The sequence below is a fragment of the Vidua macroura genome, chromosome 1, assembly GCF_024509145.1.
Source record: "Vidua macroura isolate BioBank_ID:100142 chromosome 1, ASM2450914v1, whole genome shotgun sequence".
NCBI lineage: Eukaryota > Metazoa > Chordata > Aves > Passeriformes > Viduidae > Vidua > Vidua macroura.
This window is the reverse complement of record NC_071571.1, coordinates 119,979,012-120,003,598: the sequence shown is the minus strand read 5'-3', so window position 1 is coordinate 120,003,598 and position 24,587 is coordinate 119,979,012. Positions and strand designations below refer to the sequence as shown.

Below are 24,587 nucleotides of genomic sequence, written 5' to 3'. Positions count from 1 at the left end.
ATTAATATGACAGTAAAAATAAATAATACAAATATTTTTGTGAATCCTGTTAATAAGAAACTAACAGTATGGTGAAAAGAATGTAGAAACTTTGGAAAAGTATTTTTATGTTTGAATGCATCTTTTGTATACCTGTTCAGAAGTTTCTTAACACCTATCCTTTTATAAGTACAAATGTTCTTCCTGGTTCCTGTTTATAATGCATTTGAAAAGAGTTTGTATAGAAGATTATCAGGTATTTCTGGTCTTGCTCACGTTACTCTGCTTTTGGTGCCTTCTAGGTTTGTAAGCACTGCTGGTTGTGCCCCATAATTTCTTTTATCTCTTGCATATTGCTCTCCATCCAAAACATAGCTCTGTGTTGGGAAGAAAATTAACTCTACACCAGCTGAAACCAGCACATCTTTGTATCCAGTACACATCCTCAGCTCTACTTAATATAAACACCTCGCCTGGAGCTGATAACTGGTTATGATAAATTCATGACGAAGTATTTCATTCGTTTGTTCAGGTTGGATGCTTCCATCAGCCTACTTAATCAAAACACAAATGTTTGATAACAAAGATTTTATGTGGGTATTTCTTCTGACTCAAGATACCATGTCTTCAGTTTCATTTATGGAACTGTTGGTTGTAAAGCAAATGTAGAGTCTCCTCTATAGATGGGTGCCAGTATTAAATTTGAGTGTCAGCAGAAACGTTTGCTTTCTGATCTTGGATTTATATGCATACAATTTATATACATTTGATTTGCAAAGTAGGAATAATTGCTAATAATTTTCAAGAGGAGTGCTTTTTTTTGTTCTAAGGAGTGTTAAGAGGTCAAATTGAAGCTATAGTATGATTTCAAATGACAGTGAAAGGCCTGGTATTCTTCAAAATAAAATCAGCTCTACTGTTCTGAGTCTAGCTTTTAAAGCAGGTAACTTTAAGACAGTTCAGTTAAATCAGTGATGTGTGATGTGGATTTAATAAGTTGAAAAGATACGATGTTGTCAAAAGGGTTTGACGATTTAATCTAGGAGCCGTTTAAAATTATCTATCAATGTACTTTGGAAAGTTAGGACATTAGAGAATGAAGACTGAGGCGTGAGGGTTTTTCCTCACTACTTCTGAGAATTGTCTTCCAGGAAATGACTTGAAAATCCTGTGGTTTTAGTTAGTACTCTGAGACTAAAGCTGTCCATTTATTAAAGGCTTTAGTGGATTAACTCCCCTTCCAAGAGCAGTAATGGCTATTGAGGCACTTGGAGAATCTCATCTGAATCCATGGAGTCCTTGACATTCATATTAGATTGATGAAACTCTTCATACAAAAACAAATTTGAGAAAAAGACATTTAGGGCAACCAAAATTCACTGCAAATACATTTTGAAGTGTTTGGAGAAGTGCCTAGAATTTATCAATGGTTCTGAGGCATTGATGGCTTTTTGAACTATTACAAACATGCTGTAATTGGAAGAGGAGGCGTAGGATATCTATGGCATTTCAAGGGTCTTATCTGCTTCTTCAAAAATCTTACTTTCAATGAAATTTGTTATGAAGTCTGTAATGAAAATAGTTTTAGATTTTAGGTAACTGGACCTGAAGCTTTAGCTTAAAATCACAAGTCTGGGACTTAAGATCAGCATTTTGCTTTCTGGGAGCCCGGTTAATGTCTTTGTTTCCTTTTATTCTGGAATAAAATAAGGTGGGGGCGAAATATAACTCAAAGGTTTGCTTGCTGGTTTTTGTTTTTACCTTAAACCTGTTCTAAGTTAAGTGGGTTGTACGCATCGTACAAAATTGTTAAGGTCAGCATGTCCAGGATTTCAGGTGGGAGCTGGCACTTGCTGGAAGTAGGCAATATTTAATATTTTATTTATGACTGAAATTATCCTTATATTTAAATTCTTATATTCCATAGCAAAATATGATCTGGTCGTGTGCTGTCTGCACACATGGTACCAGGTGTGCAGGCAGCACATGACCAGCCTTTTGCATCAAAAGAGATTGTTAATGTCAGTGTCCATGCAGTGCCAGCATCAAGTGCTTCTTGAAGAACTCTTACAGAGAGCAGTTTTGGATTTACTTTGACCTGTGGCCCATTAGGAGAAATATGAGGGACAAGTTCCTCACTCAATTTGACTGGCTGTTTTCGTCTCAAAAGCATCTTCAGAAAAAAAGTCTGCTGTTGGAATTATATTTTGAGTTTGAAACATTTGCAGATTGATTTCCCTGACTTTGTTGGGCTGAAATCATTGAGTTTATTTGCAACGTACTTGATATTAATTAGCATTTTTGGTTTCAGCTAGACTGGAATTACTTTTTTTTTTAAATTAAGCTTTTATATTTGCAATATATAGCAAATATCCAGCTACTCTCTGTGTCACAGATTGACTTGAAGCACTCCTTACTGTGTCTGGGCTGTACTGGATGAAAATTTCCTGTCATTGTTACGTGTGTTTTGTAACTGTCCTCTGTCAGGGGTAGCTGTTTAATGAAATGTGGGGACTATCCTGTTGGGAAAGCCAATTGTGTCTGTAACTGCTCTTCGGAGGAGATACAGCTTTTTTTCAAATTATCAGGAATGGGAAGGAGCATCAAGAGTCTCAGGAGAGAATGGTTTCACCTGGAATGTTTTTTATTGCATTGAATTTTAATAGGTGCAGATTTCCTTCATGCTTTTTTCGTGTGTGGTTCCAGGGGTTTTTGGCTGTTTCATTGTGTTTGTTGTTTTGGGGTTTGTAGGCCAGAAATAGTTGCACTGTTTCTGACATGAATTCTAGTTTACATGAGTCTGTAAGAATGTTACTGTGGAGCACTTGACAACACTGCTCTTGCCTGACTTGGTGATTGCCATGCTTAAAATAGGCACATTTTGTGGCTTATCTGCTCTCAGAGTGGGATGAGCCCAGTGACTTAAAAGTACTGTATTTGGGAAAAGATATTTCAGTGTTGGCAGGAAGTATTGTGTTTATAGTCCTTCAACTCTCTTTCCATGCTGGTGGAAATAGAGGAGGAGAAGGAATTTCCACCTTTTACTAGTCAGGGTTTGGTAGATGGGCTGGATTTTAAATGGGATCTTCCAAAGCTCTGTTAACAGGAAAGAATGGTCCTTCATCCTCTGGCTGAAAGGGCAGCATTGCCTGTTGTTGCTGCTGTTCTGTGGTGCAGAAGAGGGAGTGATTCAACAGTAATTTTTCCTTTTCTGGAAAAGGTCGTCCCTGCATTCTTCATTAACAAATGAACAATTTAACAAAAAAAGACCCAACATCTTTTTATGACACTTTCTGCAACTGGTTGTGTCAAATTTGAGTTTCTGTCATTAACATTGCACTTGCAAAATCATTGTGGCTGTATTGACTTTTCAAGAGAATGGTTTTTTTATTTTTTATGGCTTACACTGGGCTTATGTGCTGCACTGTTTTGTTCTAGATCTCATGAACTGCGGTCAAAGATTCTTTCATTGCAGTTGCTTCTGTCCATTCTGCAAAATGCAGGACCAGTCTTCAGGACAAATGAGATGTTCATTAATGCTATAAAGCAGTACCTCTGTGTTGCACTGTCAAAAAATGGAGTCTCATCAGTTCCAGAAGTTTTTGAACTTTCACTTTCCATATTTCTTACCCTCCTGTCAAACTTTAAGACTCATCTAAAGATGCAAATTGAGGTATGTTACATTAATTTCTAATTAAATGTGTGGGAGGTGTTAAGTGAACATTTTTTTATATTTGTGTAGCTTGGTGTTGGTTAAATATATTTGTTTTCCTTTGTGACTCAGAGCTTTTGTGTAAGACTTCCCAGATTTTCCTTATTTTGAAGTTTTCTGTTGGTTGTGGCATGGTACTATCACTGAGTGTTGCTGAATACTCAGAAATGAGTAGGTTTGTGGCTAAGTTCAACCAATTTCAATATTGTAATTAAGAAAGCCTAGCCTAGTACTGCATATTATAAATTAAGAAAATGAATACCCTCAGGAAAAGACTTTGCAATATATGGTTTTGCGAAAGATTTTTAGAATAGAAATTAATGTCATGAAGGGCATTGTGGATTTTCTTTGAGATCACTTGAACAGATTTCTTTTTCTGGGGAAGTCCCAGCTGTTCCATTATTGTAGCCGCTTCCCTTTGCTTATCAGGGCCTCTGTCAATATATGTCCTGAATAAGATCTCATTTCCTCTAAAGGTGTGCACACAATTTAACTCCTTGGACTATAAATGGAGATTAGTCCATATTCTTTGTAATAAATTCTCGGAGTCCTGGCAGGCATTTTCAGTGGGTCAGTTCTAAGTCATAGGGCAAAGGAAGATGTATCCCTATATGGGCCATTCACTTAAGAGTTGGACTCAATGATTCTTGCAGATCCCATCCAGCTGGAATATTCTGTAATTCTGTATATGGAGGGTTAGTTCTTGAGATGAGCTCTGTGCATGAGGTACAAGCAGCTTCTCAGAACAACTCTGTTCAACCATATGGATATCCTTTCATGGTGTCCAGTGTGTTAAAGATCTTAATTTTGTGGTGAATAAAGTAGTACTGTGTGCAGTGTGTCCCTGCTGTTTATTTTAGTAATTTTTTGTCTGGGGATTCAGGTGCGAATACTGAAGCTGACAGATTGCCTCATCCATGTCGAGCTTAAGTATATGAAGAGATGCCTAAAAATGTTGATAAATCTTGCTGTTATAAGGACCTTGAATTCAGGGAATTCACTTCATCTGTGAATGTCATTGGACAAGTTGATGTGTTATGGCAGCTTTGGAGGAAGAACCTCATTTTGACAGTAGCATGTCAGAAAATTATTGTGTTGTGATCACTTACCAGGTTATTTTGATACTTCTGTGGGGAAAACCAGTCAGATTTACAGTATATGGTTGAGCATAGATTGGATAGAAATGATTGAATGTGCTTTGAAAATATGATGTATTTTAAAAAGCTTCAAGGCCATGCTCAGCAAGACTGTAGTGTGTGTGCAGGGTTTGGCACATCAGACAGACTGGATGGAGCCATTCTCAGTCCCACAGCCTGCCTCCCAGAAAGTGCTGGACTTGCTGTGTTCAGAGAGCTTACAAGTCAGCATGTAGGTGGTGAACACATTGCAGTCAGCTTTCCTGACAGAAATTTGATTTCCATCACTGCCAGCCTTTCACAAATTCCTAACAGAAAATGAAGACATGCAAGGCAAACGGTTATAGGATGCCCTGCACTAATGTAGCAGGTTGTAGAGTATGCTAAAGACCATCACCACATATCAGGGCTACATTTACTTCTTGTGAATAGCAAACCCAAAAACTTGATGCTGCTGAAGTACCCATCTATTACAAAGTACAGGTTACAGCAGTTTCTAGAAACTTCTTTCTTTTTCCTGATTGTGAGCTAAGAATTCTTCTTTCAGCTACTGATCCTAAAGGTTATTCTGAAGATGTGGGTAGAAATGTAGATAACTTCACATGCAGTTTGTATCTTGAAGCTGTAAGGAGAGCCATATGCTCTGATTTACAATATGCAAAATCTATATATTTTGGGATTGAGGCTGCATTTTTCATCTGTGTAAGAATTTTCTGGCATGTTTGAAAAGAAAAGTTTCAGATTCTGTTCAAAGTGACCCTCCCATGGCCTGTTGACTTAGCTATTTAGCTAACACTGCCCTCTGACAGTAAAATAGTTTGAGTTGTACCTTAGTTGTATTATAACAGTAATTCTGAATGGGTTAATGAATATATTTGCAGCAAATCAAATCCTAGATATCAGAGGAGTTGGGGTGTCATTTAGCTATGCTTACCATTACCACCCTTTCATAACTGTGAATACCTTAAAACTCATACTTCAGATGACCAGACATAATAAATAACTATTTTCTGGTTTAATTTTCCAGTATATTAGGAACAAAGTCTCAGCTCTGTGATGTGAATTGCCATAAGTTATATACTGATAAACAGCACTTTTAAGTAGCTGAAATGTAAACCATAACTATGGTTTTGGGAAGTTGTTCATTCCAGGATATGCTTTTCCAAAGGTGACACCAGAAGCAAGAAGACAGCTTGGTCTCAGAGGCTTAGAGATCTGAAGTGCCTTGATAATATGCAGTGCTTCCAGCTATTTTCTCTTCTGGCTTAGATTTGGGTTTAGTTTTTGTCCCTGAAACCTTTTTCTCTGCTCCATCAGTGACTTATTTTTTAAATTTTCTACCAGAAAAGAAATACTTTTGCTAGTTCTAGAGAATTTATAACATTAGTGTCTTTCAGTAAAAAATCAGAAAACTCCAAATGTGTAACTGAAGGTTACTCACAGCATGGCATATATTAAATTTTTGGAGAAGTTGAGTGGCTCGAGACTCTCAGCAGTCCTCTAGTAAAACTGTGTGTTGTGGATTTGGATCCACAGGTGGCTGTGAAGAGCTGAGCTCTCAGAAGTACAGAACAGTGATGTAATTCCCTGTTCACTTTTGAGTTCAGGTGCTGTTACAGCAGTTGCTGCTGCCCAGGAAAGAAGCAAGAAGAAGCTTTAGTTTAGCTGCTAAGCAAGCTTGGCTGAATTAGTCAGCCTATGGTGCTGATGAGTCTGGTGAGGAACTAATTGATATGGAATAAAATAGTTTCTGTTCCAAACAACAGCACCTGTACTAAAATATTTTCAGGGCAAACTTACCTGTTTTCTAGTAAAGAGTAGCTTTCCTGTTAATGGAGGTGCTGCATGCTGTGCCTGACCAGTTCCTATCTTCCAGTAATCATCTAATACTGTAGATTGTTTCGTTCGTGTCAAGATGTTTCCTTTCTAATCAAGGTCCAATTCTTCAAATTTGCATACGTAGCTGTTTGTTATATTTGTACCATAATGTCATCATCTTATAGATGAAGTATTTTTGTCATGAGGTAATATGCTTCTATCAAAATCCCAAAGGACCTCTTAACAGCAGTTTAGGCTGCTTCTTAGGCTGAATTGTCCTTCAGGATTTGACATTATTCCAAATTCTTCTGCTTTTGAATGCTCAGAAAATAAACTGGGGCAGCACTGCAAAAGCACATAAGTAAATAATTCAAATTCCTAATTTGCATGTATCAATTGTAAGTTGTATTTCTTCCTTTCCTCCTTTTTTTTTTTTGCCTTTTCATTCTTTCCTGTTCTTCTAAAGTGCTGCTTTCAGAAGTATGTCAGACTTTTGACCATCGAAGTTAGTGACTGTTTTTGTAATAGATTTTTTTTTCTCCCTCTTCCTGGAATATTTTTTAGGTTTTCTTCAAAGAAATTTTCCTGTATATCTTGGAAACTTCTACTAGCTCATTTGATCATAAGTGGATGGTTATACAAACGCTGACACGGATATGTGCAGGTATGAAGGACTGTTGTGTTCTAGATTTTGGTTTTTATCTCAAAGAATAAACCTATACTTGCCTTTCATTAAACTACCTGGTTTTTGTTCCAAGGTTGACAGTGTCACTTTATTTATAGATGCTCAGAGCGTGGTGGACATATACGTGAACTATGATTGCGATTTAAATGCAGCAAATATATTTGAAAGGCTGGTTAATGACTTATCAAAGATTGCTCAAGGAAGGGGTAGCCAAGAACTTGGCATGTCCAATGTTCAGGTAAAAATTGCACCAAACTTCATGAAGTTTCATGTTTCTTGGCACGATAGGTTGAGACTAAACTCTCCAGTCCACTAACTAACTGTTTATGAAATCTTTTCTAGGAATTAAGTTTGAGGAAAAAAGGATTGGAATGCTTAGTATCAATCTTGAAATGCATGGTGGAGTGGAGTAAGGATCAATATGTAAATCCCAATTCCCAGACAACCCTTGGTAAGACATATGATGTGCTTCTTCTGCCTTTAGTAATAAGGTGCTACAGGACTTCAGTGTGTTTTTCCAGTATTTTGATGCTGTTAATGTCCAGACTATTTTTCTTTTGGCAGAAATACTGATAAGTTTGGTGTCATTTAAACAAGTTGGCTTTGTTGTCTTTTCCGAATTGTATGAATTCCTGGAATGCTACTGGACTGAAAAATGTCTAAATCCTGTTATTTTCTGTATTTCTGATTTTAAAAATGTCTCAAAACTTTCTTTAAAGCTCCCCTGATTTTTATATAATTTCATATTGATTAAATAACTGCTAAAGCAAGCTGAATAGAGCTTGAATTTTTTACTTATTTACTGAATATTTACTTACACACTTTATAGCTGTACAAGTTTGAATGTTGTAAGCCATGAAGTAACTAAATAATTACTTGTTTTAATGTTGCTTTCATCCAACCTAAGGTTATGCCAGAATTTTCAGATTAAGCACTTAAAATTGGTAGGTGAAGTAGTAAACTTTCTAGGAGTAGTTATCATGGCTGTCTTTGTGAACTAAAAGCACCAACTCCTTGGCATGCCTAAATTCTTTTAGACACTGTGTTTCAAAAACTTAGAATAGTTGTTCCAGGTTAAAAGTGACACTGGATTTGAAAATAAAATATTAAAGCGGTAAGTGGTTTTCCCAGGTGTTGGGTTTTTTTTCCCAAGTGCTGGAAATTATAGTTTAATTTAAGACTTAAACTTCAGTATGTGATGAACTGAAAGAATTCTCCTTGATATCTTGTAGTGACTTTTGAATAATTATTTACTTTCCCAACCAAAATAAAAGCAGCATATATAGATATATATAAAATAAATACATACTTGAAGATAACCCTGAGTTTTAGAAGCCTGCATTGAGGATTTGACATGTGATTTTTGTTTCTTTTCACTGTATGTATTTTGGATATATGTTATCCTTTCCAATTTATAGGCCAAGAAAAACCCACAGAACAGGACAGCAGTGAAACCAAACACCCTGAGACAATTAACAGATATGGAAGCTTAAATTCTTTGGATTCTACTGCTTCATCAGGAATTGGCAGTTACAGCACACAGATGTCCGGCACTGACAACCCAGAGCAGTTTGAAGTCCTAAAGCAGCAAAAGGAAATAATAGAACAAGGAATTGACTTGTGAGTGCCCTTTTATCACCCCATGGGAGGGTGGATTCTTTTGGAGCTATGAAGATTCCTGGGTTTTTCTTCCTTCTCCTCATAGATACTCACCTTGTGTTAGGAAAAAAACTCTGGATGTAACAGCACTTCCTCTGGTGAAAGAGTGCTGAATGGTGTCCCCTTTGGAGCCTGTCAACAGTGTTTTGTGTTAACCTAATTCCTCACAGCTAGAAGATGAGTACTCTGAATGTTTGTTCTTTTTTCTCCAGACCTGCTTGTCTAAAAATAAGGTTTTTATATTTGGATAAAAAGAACATTGGACTCGCGATCATTTGAATGTGACCTGTTTTAATGTATATGTTACTGTTGAAAATGCCTGTATGCTTCTGCTGATTAGTCCTTATGATTAATTAACTTGTCATAATTAGAACTGGAGGATAGTATAATTTCTCAGTGCAGTCTGACATGAATCTTCCATGTGATTTTTATCTTTGTCACCTTAATCTCTTCAATGAGGTCAGTTTTATGCAAAAATGAAAGTTTCCTGTAATATAGTTCTGGGACCCTGCACGAATATGCCTTAGTCCTTTAGGTCTTCTGTTTCTTTTCGTTTCCTGGTCTATGTTTTGTATGCTATCATTTTTACAGGCAACTAATGGATTTGTTGATTGTTTCATACAGATGAAGATAAAAATCAACAGTATAATTGTTCTTTTCAAGATTTTGCTGTCTTTGTGGAATATTTTTTTCTTCATGAGTGCCAGAGTAAATGGAAGTGGCTCATTCCTATCTAATGTGCAGTTTCATAGAGGAGAAATATTTAATATGTAGATTTTTCAGCATCTTATCCGAAATGTCTGGATTTCTTTACTTAGGCTGGTACAGCTTTCTGCATGGGTAAAGGGATTAACTTTCATTTCATCTTACTCTTCATTGTACAGATTCAACAAGAAACCAAAGAGGGGGATTCAGTACCTGCAAGAACAAGGAATGCTTGGCACTACCCCTGAAGATATTGCTCAATTCTTGCATCAAGAGGAAAGATTAGATTCAGTAAGGAAATTGTTTTCCTGATTGTTGTTTGTGCTTATACTGATGTGTTTATACTAATTGCAAATCAGTTGATAGTGTTCAGAGTGTGTAACACATTATTGTGGAATGAAGAAAAGGAAACTTTGCTCTCTTCTAAAATTTTTAAGTTCAAGGAATTTGAGTTGGAGGGTGCATTAGAGCTCTATCCTGTGATAGATGCATCTGTGCTCTATGTATCCTTTGGTTCAGCAAGGTGTAAAGCAAGAGACTGACCTACTTGATCTGACTCAAAACTTGTACTTAGTTACTAGTATACCTTGAAGCAACTTCGTAAATCCTAAACACTTTAGTAAGGAACTGCAGAAGTATCTGTCCTTCAGAGATAGTGAAAATAATAATATAGTGCAACAACATTAAAAGCATTTTTTTCTGCTCCCAGAGGAAAGTTAGTTAATTGAGATTAGCTCTTTGATTTTATTTATAGCTAGCAGCTGTTGCTGGACTTGGAAGGGTCCTGCAATATCTGGGTGGGAATATCTGATGTTAACATTGTCATGAGAAATCTAACTTTCTGAAACAGGTGTTCTCACCGTTATGCATAAAGGCCACACCCATTGGTGCCCATGTTTGCAACTGTGGCTGAAGACACAAATTTCAGTATTAATGCTTAGAATCAGACATTAAAACATTTTTTTAACCTCAGTTTACATATCCAGGCATCTTTATCTGAATTCATGCTCTTTTTCTTTGTACTGTATTTTGTTGACAGTGATCAACTCAGATGTATTTTGAGTACCAGCTATTTTTATTTGAGAATCCCTTGCATCTGTTTGAGATCAGTACTCCAGGGGAAAAGGTTGAGTTTAGTAAGCTTTTCATTCCTGTAATAAGTTTCTTAACTACAAACATCATTATAGCAGAGAACAATCATTAGTAATACTGACTTTGTCTTGTACACGTGTGGAATTCATCTAACAAAAAAATGGCACGTGAGTAAGAGCAGAGAAGGAAGAATATAGGCAGATATGTGTGAGCATGTAAGAGCATTATGATGGAATATATGGCCAAAATACTTGGCTTCAGACAATAGAGGAGAAGAAGAAATGTATCTCAATTAACTGCAATACATGCCTCTTAATGTACGACATTTGACTGTTGTTGTTACTTATTTTTCAAATACAAATACACTAGTTTGTCTTTTCTATTCTTATTTTAGACTCAGGTTGGGGAGTTCCTGGGAGACAATGATAAATTTAACAAAGAAGTCATGTATGCATATGTAGACCAACACGACTTTTCGGGAAAGGATTTCGTTTCAGCTCTGCGCATGTTTCTAGAAGGATTTCGTCTACCAGGAGAAGCTCAAAAAATTGATCGCTTAATGGAGAAATTTGCTGCTAGATATTTAGAATGTAACCAAGGGTAAGATATACTTCTTCTTCAGAACTTTGGAAAGCTGAGTAATTAGTAAGAAATCCTAATAATTAAATTTGCTATTCTTTCTCTCCTTTTTGCATTCAGGCAAACTCTTTTTGCTAGTGCAGATACTGCTTATGTTTTAGCTTACTCAATTATCATGTTGACAACAGATCTTCACAGTCCACAGGTATGTTGCTGGAATAAATATCTGTGTAATTCATAGGCATGTAACTTTCAGGATTTGTGACAATGTAGTTGTAAAAGCTTGATGTCAAATTTAGTACCAGCATTTGTGTAAGAAGTAAGGTAATGCACATTCGTGCATCTTTTAAGTAACAGGATTATGTTTCATGGGTGTTGAGGTTTTGAAGTTTTTTTGGTTAGGCCTTTCTGTAAAGTAGATTTCTGCATGATAGACAGTTTGGTCTGTATGACAAGAAAAAGCTTTTTTTTTTTTTTTTTTTTTTTAATGTATGTCTAATTTGATGTACATTTGATCTGTGGATCCTACCAAATGTTTGACTGTTGGAATGAACTCATGGCTTTGTGGTATATTGTAGATTTAACAGTGTAGTCTTGGATGTGTTGAATATCTTAAAATGTCTTCTGAATCTGCAGGTTTATCCTTGATGGTAACTTCTCATGGGCTGGGCAGTTTTATAGGGAACATTGTAACTGATAAGCTTGCCTCATTTGTTGATATTTACACCTACTTTCTGCATTTCAGGTTAAGAATAAAATGACAAAAGAACAGTATATTAAAATGAATAGAGGTATCAATGACAGTAAAGATCTCCCTGAAGAATATTTGTCTGCTATCTATAATGAAATAGCTGGAAAGAAGATTTCAATGAAAGAAACAAAAGAATTAACAATACCCACAAAATCCACTAAACAAAGTAAGTAGTAGTATTGCTAGCTTTCTTCAAGGGTTGGATCTTCAGTTTCATGAAGTTCTCCTTTTTAAAACAAGAGTTGAATGAAGCAAACACCACTCACTTAACTCACAGTGAGTCCTAGCTTCTAATTTCATATCCTTTTCTTTTTAACATAAATGCATGATGCTAACCTCATATCTGCATTAAATACAGCTGCTTATTTTCACTTCCCTTTGCATCTGAATTCCTAGCAATCAGTGCATTGACCATGAAGGAGGCAGATTTTGCTGTTGAGCATCAGCACAGGGAAATTGGAGGGCTCTATGAAGTCACATGGTTGCCAATAGGTACAGAGCAGAACACACTTTGTGTGTCTTCTTTTTCTTAAGTAACTGTTGTGATTTCCTACAATAACCAATTTGTCTTCAAATATTTTGCAATATTTGATTCTTAGGGCCCTAATTTGTGCACTTTATTATCTTTTTCTCTCTCAGATAACAGAAAGAAATTTTGTGTTTTGCACAGTGTGAAGATTGAGATGTTACTGATTCTAGTTTTTCTACAGAGAACATTAAGAGAGATTTAACTTTTTCCCGACATATCTGTATAATTTAAGTCCTAGGTTAGCCTTATGAACAGATTGCTTGCAAGAAATTTGCATCTGAAAAAAAGAAATACTCTTGTTTTCAATATTCATTCACTTAACACAATGTTTTATTGTCATTTTTAAAAAGATGATTATTACATGCTACTTGGATTTCACTGTCTTCATGAGATGGAGGTTCTGTTATGGAAATGAAAAAGTTTAATGTAATTCTCACACTGAAAAGGGGTGTCTAGTTATTTTTACTGTTATTTTCTCTGCGGGTGGATTCCTATGAAATATCTCTTCATTTAAATTTGCCTTAGTGGGTGTGATATTTATGCTGTCAGTTGAGGTGATGGAGACGAAATCTCTGTTGTTCAAATCTTAAAATTCTATAAAGTTTTAAAAACAGTTTGCATTTAAAATACAAGTTTGCCTTAAGTTAAATTTTATCTATATTGTAAAAGAAATATGAGAAGGCTGGTGTGATAATTTCAGAAAGTAAGGATAATACAAGAATGCTTCTGAATATTGTACCTAATGAAAAATGTAAAATTATTATATTCCTAAAGATACCATTGCTAAAGATGCACAAATGAGAGAAAAAATGTGTTTGCAGGTGTTGCTAGTGAGAAGCAGAGAAGACTCCTATATAACTTGGAAATGGAACAAATGGCTAAAACAGCTAAAGCTCTTATGGAGGCAGTGAGCCACGTTCAGGCCCCTTTTACCAGTGCTACACACCTGGAGCATGTGAGACCCATGTTTAAGGTGAGATACATGTTTAGATAATCACATAGAATATCACAGTTTCTTAATATAAAATGCTGACTGACAGGATTTATTGAAAATATCTGAAAATATCTGCATATGCTGTGCTTTGTTCATTTTGTGAGTTATTTAACTTGCTACAGGAAAGAGGATTTTGAGCCTTCTAATCTAGTTTCATATACCCTGGAATTTAAGTTTCTGTGCTGATAGAAGAAGCATCTTAAAGCAATGGAGCAATTATCAGGAAAAACTTTTATCTAATGTTGTCTGTTGCAAATTAATAATTTAGAAAGCTAGGAGTCTGGTCCAGTTTAGGGGAGGAAGCTGGAGCTGTATTAAACTATTATTCTAAGCACCTCTCTGCTATTGTGTAAGTGCAAAGCTGTCTGCATCGCCAATGCCTTTTCTATAGCAGTGATTCAGATTCATAGATAGAGTGTGTTCAGTAGTGTAGGATGCCTCAGTGTGCTCTTGGATGTGGTCTCTGGAATACCTCACTCACAGCAGTCATCTGCCATTGAGATAAACTGTTACAGCTTTACCTTACTCTTGTTTGTGCCCTTGTTCAAGTCATGGTGCTTACATGACCCCTTTGTGAACTGCTCCATGGAAGTAAAGTCTCAGACCACTACCACTGAATAAACAAATGGTTCCCTGGAGGGATGTGCTGTGAGGTTAGGTGGAGCTCCAGGCCCAAGAATCACAGAAACATTTGGTTTGAGATGGACTCTTAAAAACTTTGAATCCTGCTGTTAACCCAGTGCTGCCAAGTCCACCACTAAACCATGACTTGAAGTGCTGCATTTACATGTCTGTTAAATGCTTCCAGGGTTGGTGCCTGCACTGTTTCCTTGGGCAGCTTGTTCCGACTTTTGTCAACTGCATCTGTGAAGGAATTTTCCCTAATATTCAATCAAAACCTCTCCTGGTGCAACTTGAGGCCACTTGCTCTTATCCTTTCCCTTGTTACTTGGGAGAAGAGACCAACTCCCACCTCTTTTACCAGCTCCATTGCCCTTCTCTGGACCCACTGCAGCCACCTCCATGTCTTTCTTGCATTGAGGGCCCAAAACTGAACATGGGATTCAAAGTGTGGCCTCACTAGTGCTGAGTACAGTGCACTGCCCTGGTCCTGGTGGCCACACTTGGTGGCACAAGCCTGGATGCCGTTGGCCTTCTTGGCCACCTGGGTACACTGAGGATCTCTGTCTAGGATTGCTGTCTGTGAGGCAAAATAGCGAGTTCTTTGTCACCTTATTTAAAAAAATTAGCATAGTATTTGATTTGTACAGAGGAACACTAAGCACAGACCTTGTTAAAGATTTACTTTAGGCGGTTCAAGGTGTCACATAGCAGAGATGTACTATACTTTCTCTCTGCTGATTTCCTGAAGGCTGAAATTAAATAATTCACATGCAGGAATCTGTAAAATTCATAGTGTGATTTTCTTCAAGATACCAGCCCTAATACTTCCTACTCTTTACTGTCTGAAAAGTGTATTTTCAAAGTTCATTTTCAAAGGAGCAAAATATGAAGCACCCTGGTTAAATTAACACCCTCAACATGTTTCGTGAAGGTGCAAAAAATAAGAAGTTGTTACTTGAAGTTACTTGAGGATGTTCATGAACTAATTAAAGTACTGAGGACTGTAGTGTAATGTATTGACCAGAGGGCCCTCTTCTCAAAAACAAGTGAGAACTGTGGAATTTGAATACTTAATTTCACATTTTTTATTTAAACTTAAATTTTCAGTAAAAATTTACACGTTTCTGGATATCTCACCCATTGATGTCCACATAAAATTGATCATTGTAACTGTTTACAGCTACATTGGCTGAATATTTAAAACAGCAAAAATTCACTTCATACACCCATCTAAGCAGCCCAGAACTGATTGTCTGGTTTTGAGGCTTGATTTTCACCTGCATTAACAAAACAGCCTACGAATAACAGCATACATCTAGTATACAGTATACAGACCATTAGATAATTTAAAAGAAATATTACAGTTTTGTGATTTTTTAAGATTAGTTTTGGTTAAAATAGCTGGGAAAATTAGGAAGACATTGGGAAAAAAACATACATTTCTGCACAAAAAATTATAGAATAGTTTGGGTTGCAAGGGACCTTTAAAGGTGATACAACAGGACCTTAAATCCTGAATCTGTCAATTCATCGAATGCCTTTAATACTGTCCCACAGTTACAGCTTGGTATGTGCAAGCATTAAATGCTTTTTGAAGGTAGTGCTTTTGGAGCTGCTGGCTTAAATGAAACCAAAGCTCTGTGGTGCATCATTTTATTATGAAATTAAGTGTGAAATCTGTTGCTCCTTGCTGTGCCCATTGATTCTGTATTTCATCTGGGGTAACTTCAGGTAAAACTATTTCTAAAATCATTCTGGGTTCCCTGGTGTTCCCTCTCTGTAACTCTATGTAGTTGCAGCAGGATCCTCTGCATCTTCTCACTGTTTTTTCTGCCTTTGGGAGAGGGAGCCTTGACCACAAGGAAAGGACTATATGGTCTCTCTTGCAGTATTCAGTGCCACCTAAGGCAAGAAGAATGGGAAATAGTAGTAGTGGCTTAGGTACAAAAAGGTGGAGGGGAAAGGGCAACAAAACTAGTAGTAGAGAGATAAGGCAAGAGTCATGTCCTGTATTTTGTTGGTTTTGTTGTTGTTGTTAGCGTACCATAATTTTAGTGTGATTAATAAAGTTTGCCTTCTTTTCACTACCCTCCTTTTTTTGTTGTTTTTTCTGGTGTTATCAAGATAAGCTAGTCTTACTTAAGTATGTACTTTTCATCATAAATCTGTTATATGGTGTGTTGGTTATTACAGTAACTGTTTTCTCTATTTTTCAATGTGCAAAGGTAAAAGTCGTCCTGAGAATGCTAAAACTCTAACAGACATCTAACTGACTTCAGGACTTGGTTTTCACAATTATCTGAAGATGGCTGTTTGTTGCTGAGGGAGAGGACAAATACTTTTGAGGGGAGCTCCACTCTGCATTACTTCTGCCTCATTCTGTGTCTCATGTCTCTTCTAACCACACTTTCTACTATAATGAGTTTCATGTCTGTGTATTCTGTTTCCTTTTTGTCAAAAGACAGCTTCAAGGTTGATTATGTAAGTTAAGAATGGAATTTACACTTCAGCAAGATGGTGAAACTGTAACATTCCCTTCAAGTACCAACAATTGCTGATAAAACACTTGCTTTGCATACATTGCAGTTGGCATGGACACCTTTCCTGGCTGCATTCAGTGTTGGTCTACAGGACTGTGATGACACCGAAGTTGCCTCTCTTTGTTTGGAGGGTATCCGATGTGCAATCCGGATTGCTTGCATTTTCAACATTCAGGTAAAAAATTTAAGATTGAGACAATACTTTGATTTATGTACCAGCAAGATGTTAGTGGGATTCTAAGTGTCCTTGCTGCTGAAGCTGTGCACTGCAATAGCTGGAGGCTGCCTGCTTCTGACATTACTATTTCATCTGATATTTGACTGGAAGTGTACATGAAGTGGCCTTTATTTTTTCTGGTGTTTTGTGGTGAGTGCTTCCATGCCTCTGCACTGAATGTTAGTTTCCCTAGAAATTTACTACTTTTATGTCAAAGTATTTTATTTCTAGCATTGTTACAAAGGTGCTTAGATGTGTTGTGTTTTATTATAAAATGAGTGTCTCTGTCCTGCAAAATAGTTTCTCTGTGAACTGTATTTGAAATACTGTTGTCAACTTCAGAGAGATTATACTAATCCAAGATGTCTATAGATGGATACCCTTTTAACAGTTATGGCACTAGAAATGGCATTCCTGATGTAACGAATGAATGGATCTTGCATGAAGTGTAATGCCAAGAATGCCAGACTCTCTGGCTCCTGAGGGCAATAGTGATTACACTTGGGCTTTTTTTGGCTTTTGTTTTTCTATTTAGAAACCATTGGTAGGGAAGGTACAATTATGTTATTGTAGATTATTAGTTAATAAATGGAGTACTGGTCAGCCATAAGTCTGTTACAGAGATAGCTGAAGAGAGGGGCAGACAAAATCCATATGTTTGGTATTGTGTTATTTCATGTGTCTGTTGAAAATGCTTGCCAAGAGAACACACACCAACCCAAAAACCATCTGTATAAGACTAAATAGAAGATGTTGTACTATGATACAATGGGAATTGCTTTCCTTCTTTCTCCCTTTGTATTTGTATTTGGCAAGTTAGATACCACTAATGTGGAAAAGCACATCGGGATCTGTGATACAGCTGCTTAAAAAAGCCTATTTGAGATCACATGAGGTTTCTTTCCTCTGTTTTTCCACCTAATTTCTGCACAACCACCTGTCCCTGAGCTGAACAGACTTAAAAATTTGATAAACAAAGCCTTCCCTGGAGCCTGCAGATGTTCAGTGAAACACACTCCAGATACTTTTGTTTCTAAGCTGCAGAAGTGGAACTGGTACCAATACCAGTTTCAGCAGCTGCAGAGTTTAGCTCACAGTCCTGCAGTGGTCAGCCTTGCTGGGGAGGGCAAGGACATGTTTGCTGTAAGATCCCTATGATTTGGTTGTGCCCTTCCATTGGCTTGGGACATTATTGAACTGGAAGTGTTCCAAAAACAAGTTTTTAAATGTCAGAAAATGGGAAGCGTTGCTTTTGCATTTTCAATATAAGCATTACTACTTCTTGGTTTTCTGTGGAAATTCTGTTTTGTTGATATAAACAGTACTGGTTTGTTGGTGGTTTCAGTATTACAGGATGATTCCAATTCACAAGGTCTTGGTTAGTTGGGATATTGTCTGACTGCTGAAACCAGATAGCTCTGATGGTTTGAAGGAGACTGGCACATGTGTACTTGAGCTGATTTAAGGATCTTTCCTGTTGGAATAAGTTTTTCCTCATGTGCTTAATCAGTGATGGCAGCTTTACAATTTTCATTGTGTAAATGTACAGAAATTAAGATTGGTGTTTATTAAGAGTTAACATTCATTTATACACCTTGAGAGAAAATGGAGGGACCTGGATTCCTTTAATTTTAAGAAAATTTCCAGAGTACACAGTATAGTTTAAGTTATGCATGTTCACCTCTAAAAGCTTAATTACAGATCCTGGTTTTAATTATTTATACTTTTAATCTTAGACTTGTCACACAGTCTGACTTTTGTCTTTAAGCATCTGAGAAAAGATACACATCGAAAGGATGTACTTAATCTGCTTATATTGTCAGGTTTAAATTTCTGGGTGATGGTCACATTGTTCAGTTGTTTGTTTTCTGCTGTGCTGGCTTAGAAAAAGTGGGGAGGGTGGAATACCTGCGGGAATGAGTAGGACTGAAAACGTTTTGTTTTTACGGAAGATACGCAGTTTGTAGACTCTAAAGCTTCATTGCTTAGCACTCTTTCTTTGAGACGTCATTTTTCTGTGCTTCTACATCATTTTCTATGTCTTTGCCAGTGCACCCTGCAATAATGGTTGGGTTTGAATGTGGCAGTCAGTGGCTCAGTGGCAGTCTGTCCCTTCTACCATAGCCCACTGTTACAGTGTTAGTGTTTTCTCTGGAGAATCCCATTCTTCCTGGGTTTGTTTTTTTTATATTTGGTTGTTTTCTGTTCTCAATGATTTTTTACTTAAAAATAGCCCTAAATATCCAAACAGTTAAATATATTTCATAATTGTCATTTGTTTATCTGGTGTACAACCATTTCACTTTACAGCCTTCAGTTTATACATAACAGGAGAATAAAATGCACTTGTGGGCTTAACTGTAATCCCCTTTTTGCCATGGTAATTGGCTCATGTGAGATCTGAGGAGTTCTCTGTGTTGCTTACAGATACCATACACATAAAAATTGGGTAACTGGGTAGAATTTTCTTTTGTGAAATCTGTCTAGATTATGGTCACTTGCTGTTTACCCATGACAGTTGCTTCAGAAGCTTCTGGGGTGCTCCAGATGGTGCAGATAAAGTCAAATACATTTTGAGCAATTCCATAGGATTGGCATAACTTGCCTTTTAGATTAATTTTAAAAATTTTGTTGACAAAAAGATGCCAAAGTTTCATTGAGTCTGCAACGCAGCATTTTCAGAGTAGGTCTGAGGATAGTATAAGACTATTGAAAACTTAGCTAAGTAGCAACATTTCTTCTGAAATAGCGTCCTGTTTTCCCAAAAAAAGACCAAACCAGAAACATAAACACATCTTATGTGTTCTATGCTGTCAGAGATTACACTTCATGTTCCTGAATAGAAGGAACCTGATTTCATCCCACAGATAACTTCTTACTGGTGAAGAACTTGAGATATTTTCACTATGCTTTGGAAATTGAATTCTAGGAAGAGAAAGGTAAATGGTATAGTTGATGAAATCATACAGATTGTGCTAAGAACAAGAAATGGCAAAAATATTTATGAGACTTCTGTTTCTTTCCCTCCCATTTGTAGCTTGAAAGAGATGCCTATGTTCAAGCATTAGCAAGATTTACATTGCTTACAGTGAGTTCTGGTATTACTGAAATGAAGCAGAAGAACATTGACACCATTAAAACTCTCATCACGGTGGCTCATACAGATGGAAACTATTTAGGAAATTCCTGGCATGAGGTACAAGTCATTTGTACGTAAAGTGTAAGAGAAAGCATGTTCACTGATTTTTCAACACAGTAGTGTGCTTGTTTGTGCATAAACACAGTGGGGTTTAGGTAAGTGCTGCATGTATTATACTTATTAAAGTAGCAAAACATGTCGAAGTGAGAAAACGGATAGAGACTAATCCAGTACCTTTTAAATGTATATTCATTTTAGGCAAAAAACCCCAGATTTTTTGACTTCAAGTATTGGAATTTTTTTCTTCTAAAGATCTTTACTTGCTTTTTACTATTTCAAACTGCTTTTTGTTGGTAAACAACTTCTTTATTCTCTGGAATAGATTCTGAAATGCATCAGTCAGCTTGAACTGGCACAGTTAATAGGAACTGGAGTAAAACCTCGCTACATCTCAGGGACAGTGCGTGGCAGGGAAGGTTCTTTTACTGGAACAAAAGATCAGGCACCTGATGAATTTGTGGGGCTGGGACTGGGTAAGTGATGCAGATATGAAGTATTTCATTTAACTGGTTTTGTTGAGAGAACTGTTTAAATTTGTTCTGTGTTTTTATGTTCATTTCTGACAAAAGACCATGAAGTAGTCCTTGTAAAACTTACGCTTTGAATAGACTTACTCCAATTTCTGGAATATTTCGTTTGCTCTGTTATTATTGCTAGGGTGGAAAATGTAAGAAGATTATATATATTATTCACTTCTATTAAAATATCACTTTCCAACTAAAAATGGATTGCAGATGGTATGACCAGGTTTAATAATATTGCAACATTAGTGTGCCAAGTATTTTACCAAGCAAGCAAGTCAGTATGTGTAGGTTAAGCATCTGTTATGGAGCTTTGTGAGAAATACACAGAATTCAAACCAAGTGGGAGATTAATTTAGCTTAAATTCTGAAATTCCATTTCTTTCATTTTCTGGTTACTTTGGTACTGAGTAAGTGCCTTTTTTAGGCTTGAGCGCCAAAGTACACTGTTTCTTATTTTGTTTCTTATCTTCCTAGAAGAGTATAGGACTTACCTTAAATTTATCTTTAAAATGTTGGGAGTTTTGTTTGTTTGTTTGTTTTAAGTGGGAACATAGTTAAAGATCTATAGGTGTAGGGTATTACAAAACTCTGGAAGCATCAAAGTGTATATTGTCACTTCGACTGTGAGAAAGTTTCAGTTATAGTGTGATGCTCCTGCCTTTTGAACTTCACCCACAGCCAAACAAAAGCTTTTTCTTCCCTCAGTTTTTCATGTAACTTTTTTTTGAGTAATGATAATTTTCTGTTTTCCCTGATCTTAGCCCCCAGACTAGTCCTAATCATCCAGCTTTGTGTACTCTCAGACCGTTTTTCTTCTTCTGTAGTCATTCCTTTTCTTTCCCTTCTGCTCCCCTTTGGCCTGCCTCTCTGTACTCCCCTCACCTTGCCAAGCATTGATGAAGGGAAAATGTGGGCTTGGAAATGAATTAATCTGCCAACATCTCATACACTGAGCTTCTTCCTGCCCTTCCAATATGCATCCTTCAGTTCAGTGTTCCCTCATGACTTGTGCAAATTGGCTGCTTCCAAATGCTGGCAGTTTCTCTGTGCTGCAGTGGCAGGACTTTAAAGGTTTTAAGTCCTCATAACTCAAGAATGCAAGTGGTATTCAGGTGTCTCTAAATCATACTTGCCACTCACTGGTATAGGTCCAGTTCATAAAGACCTTTTGCTGCTGTCAGCTACATTTCTAGGGAAAACAGTTTATGCCCAAATGCATAAAATGTTTTTTTTCTGAATTGAATTTTTGGAATGCTTATTACAGTGCACATATGGAAACTTGACTTTTTTTTTTTTTTTTAATAATGTTGCTTCAATCTTATAGGAAACCGCTTAACTTGGTTTTTATGCACTAAGGGGCTGTTAGAACGTTTTCTCAACTGGTTTAGTTATTTTACTTCTTTCCACAAATCCTTTTTTTGCAGATAGTTTAATTTTCTATGATTACTCCAAAGTATGCATTGTAACGATGGGTTTCTTGCAAGCTTTCTATAAACCTAAATTCCTGTGAAGAACACATAGTGTGTATGTCCATATACACAGACACATATTTTACAGGAAAATAGTTGTTTAGAGTGAGTCAAGTTGCAGTCTGGTGACGGAGAAACTCCATCTTTCAGACCTACTTGCAAAATCAGATATGGATAAGCAGCAGCACTCAGTCTTCTTGCTGAAGATAATGTGGGGTTTTTTTTAAATAACAAAGATAACAAAACCAGGCCCAAAAGCTCCTTTGCTCATTTGCTGCCTCAGCAGGAATTCAGGTGTGTCTGTTCAGGCATCTGCATTCAAATGTCTTTATCTCTTGTGCTACCTTCCTCTTGTGACCCTTTTTTTTGCTGTACTTGGAAATTCAAAACATCACGAGCATGGGGGTTGTAAAAGTGAATGAATAAGCATCATCTATTGCTCCTTTGGTAGGAATATTGCCTTACTTGGAGTTGTAATTGTGAAATTCACATTTCTTCTATGTCAGTTTCTGTTCACCAAGTTGGAAGACAAAACCTGCTGCTGTGAGTAGGTCATAGCCAAAGTGTACCTCCTGGGTAACCAGAAATCCTCTTTGGACAGGGGGAATCTGAGAAATCTCTTTTTTTTGCAAAGCAGAGTTACCTAGCTGACTCTTGTGTTGCATTGTTAAAGATTTCACAACTGTTAGAGTGTAAGTCTGCTGTCTGTTCAGGTTTTCAAGCACTGAATTACAAACCCTGTGATAACAAGGAATTCTCACATAAGCTGGTAAAGTTGGTTAAGGTTCTGACTCCTTGGAAATAGCCCTTCAAATTCTCTTCACACTCTGCTGCTCATTTGATGTTTCTTTGCTGACTCAGTACCAAGATTCAAGCTCATTGACACTGGCAGCTTGTGTGCTTACAAGAGAGGTCTTGATCAAACCCAGTGGTATTATACATTGCTGAGATACTAGTATGAGGTTACATATGTATGTACAGAAAATAAATGCTCTAGAAAAGTACTTCAGGTAGGTAAGCTTATAGATTTGACAGTCAGTCATCTCCAACCACTTCCAAGTGTGGATGGAACACATCAAGACTCTGAGGCAGGCTGAAACATGAGAAGTTTTTCTCTCAGCAAACCTCTGAGATCAGAACTACTTGCCTTCTTTCAGTGTTCTGTTCTTTTCTGTATTGCTTTAAAAAAAAAAAAAAAAAACAAAACCTGCATACAGGGTATGTGGAATTACCCAAAGTGATTGCAAGATTCCTGCTCTTTTTTTGATGGTGGTTCAAGGGGAGTTTGGAGATTGCTAAAAATTTCAGAGTTTTTCTCACTGCAAAGTTAGCTCTTTCTTCATATGAGCTTTCCCAGATGTGGGTTACAGTTTCAAGCCTCCAAAATAAATAATTGCTGGTTTTATTTATAGGTATTTCTCACTATTTTTGGGTGATAATTTTGCTGTAATTGAGATGTAGCTTAAAGATGGAATTTTGGTGGAAGCTCTTCTTTCTGAATGATAAGAAATAAAATCTTTTGGGATGGATTTACTCACTTGATGCTAATTAAGTGTGAAAAATTCTCAGTCATATGTTGTGTGTTCTAAGTGGCAAGATTACCAAAGTTTCATTGAAAAATGGAGGAGAAAAAAGGGGATTCTTGTGAGTTTTATTTTTTCACTTCTATCTGTTGCTCTAAATGTGGACAATTTTTGGAGACTAATACAATTGATACATGGATAGAATATAATAATTAGGTGATTAGGATAATTAGGACTTACACCAACATGCAACTGTTCACTGAGATGGTGGCCAGCTCATGTAAGGGAAATTCATAATGTGCTTCTCTTTTTTGTGAATTAAAAATATATTTCATTATACTTGTAGTGGCACAACTTTTATTCCTCTTTCTTCCCAACCCATTCTGTATTCTTTTTTACACATTTTTCAATTTTTTCTCACTGTAGTTGGTGGAAATGTGGATTGGAAGCAGATAGCAAGTATTCAGGAATCCATTGGTGAAACTAGCTCCCAAAGCGTTGTTGTTGCTGTAGACAGGTACTGTATTAAATTTCTTGTTGCCTGAAGTTTTTCAAGCAGTATTTGAATACCCTGTGCTAAGAAAAGGACCTTATTAATTTATTAATTTATTTGGAAAAAGCCTACATAAATACTACCATAGAGAAGTGCTTTTCAGCTGGGGGGGGCGGATTTTTTTTTTTTTTTTGCATCATGGGTGTTTGTGCAAGAAGGAGCAGGGCAAAGATTAGGCAAGAAACTTCTTTACTGATAAAAAAAATTACTGCATAAGACTTAAAGAATGGAGTCTGCTGTAGTGTCTGCTGAATCTTGATTTGCTGTATATAGTAACAGATTTCAAATCTCATTTTGCC

At 36.7% G+C, this 24,587-nt stretch overlaps 1 protein-coding gene across 1 annotated transcript in view; it reads left to right on the top strand.

Annotated features, from left to right (window-relative positions):
* Window positions 1-24,587, top strand: part of ARFGEF1 (ADP ribosylation factor guanine nucleotide exchange factor 1) — an 85,389-nt gene that overhangs the window by 43,239 nt on the left and 17,563 nt on the right. Inside the window, exons 10-23 of the mRNA XM_054000537.1 lie at window positions 3,418-3,652; window positions 7,210-7,309; window positions 7,429-7,568; window positions 7,673-7,781; window positions 8,749-8,950; window positions 9,874-9,985; window positions 11,181-11,386; window positions 11,486-11,570; window positions 12,111-12,282; window positions 13,467-13,618; window positions 16,850-16,978; window positions 20,058-20,216; window positions 20,542-20,692; window positions 24,162-24,252. Coding sequence (XP_053856512.1) covers window positions 3,418-3,652; window positions 7,210-7,309; window positions 7,429-7,568; window positions 7,673-7,781; window positions 8,749-8,950; window positions 9,874-9,985; window positions 11,181-11,386; window positions 11,486-11,570; window positions 12,111-12,282; window positions 13,467-13,618; window positions 16,850-16,978; window positions 20,058-20,216; window positions 20,542-20,692; window positions 24,162-24,252 — 2,043 coding nt within the window. The remainder of the gene's footprint in view (window positions 1-3,417; window positions 3,653-7,209; window positions 7,310-7,428; window positions 7,569-7,672; window positions 7,782-8,748; window positions 8,951-9,873; window positions 9,986-11,180; window positions 11,387-11,485; window positions 11,571-12,110; window positions 12,283-13,466; window positions 13,619-16,849; window positions 16,979-20,057; window positions 20,217-20,541; window positions 20,693-24,161; window positions 24,253-24,587) is intronic.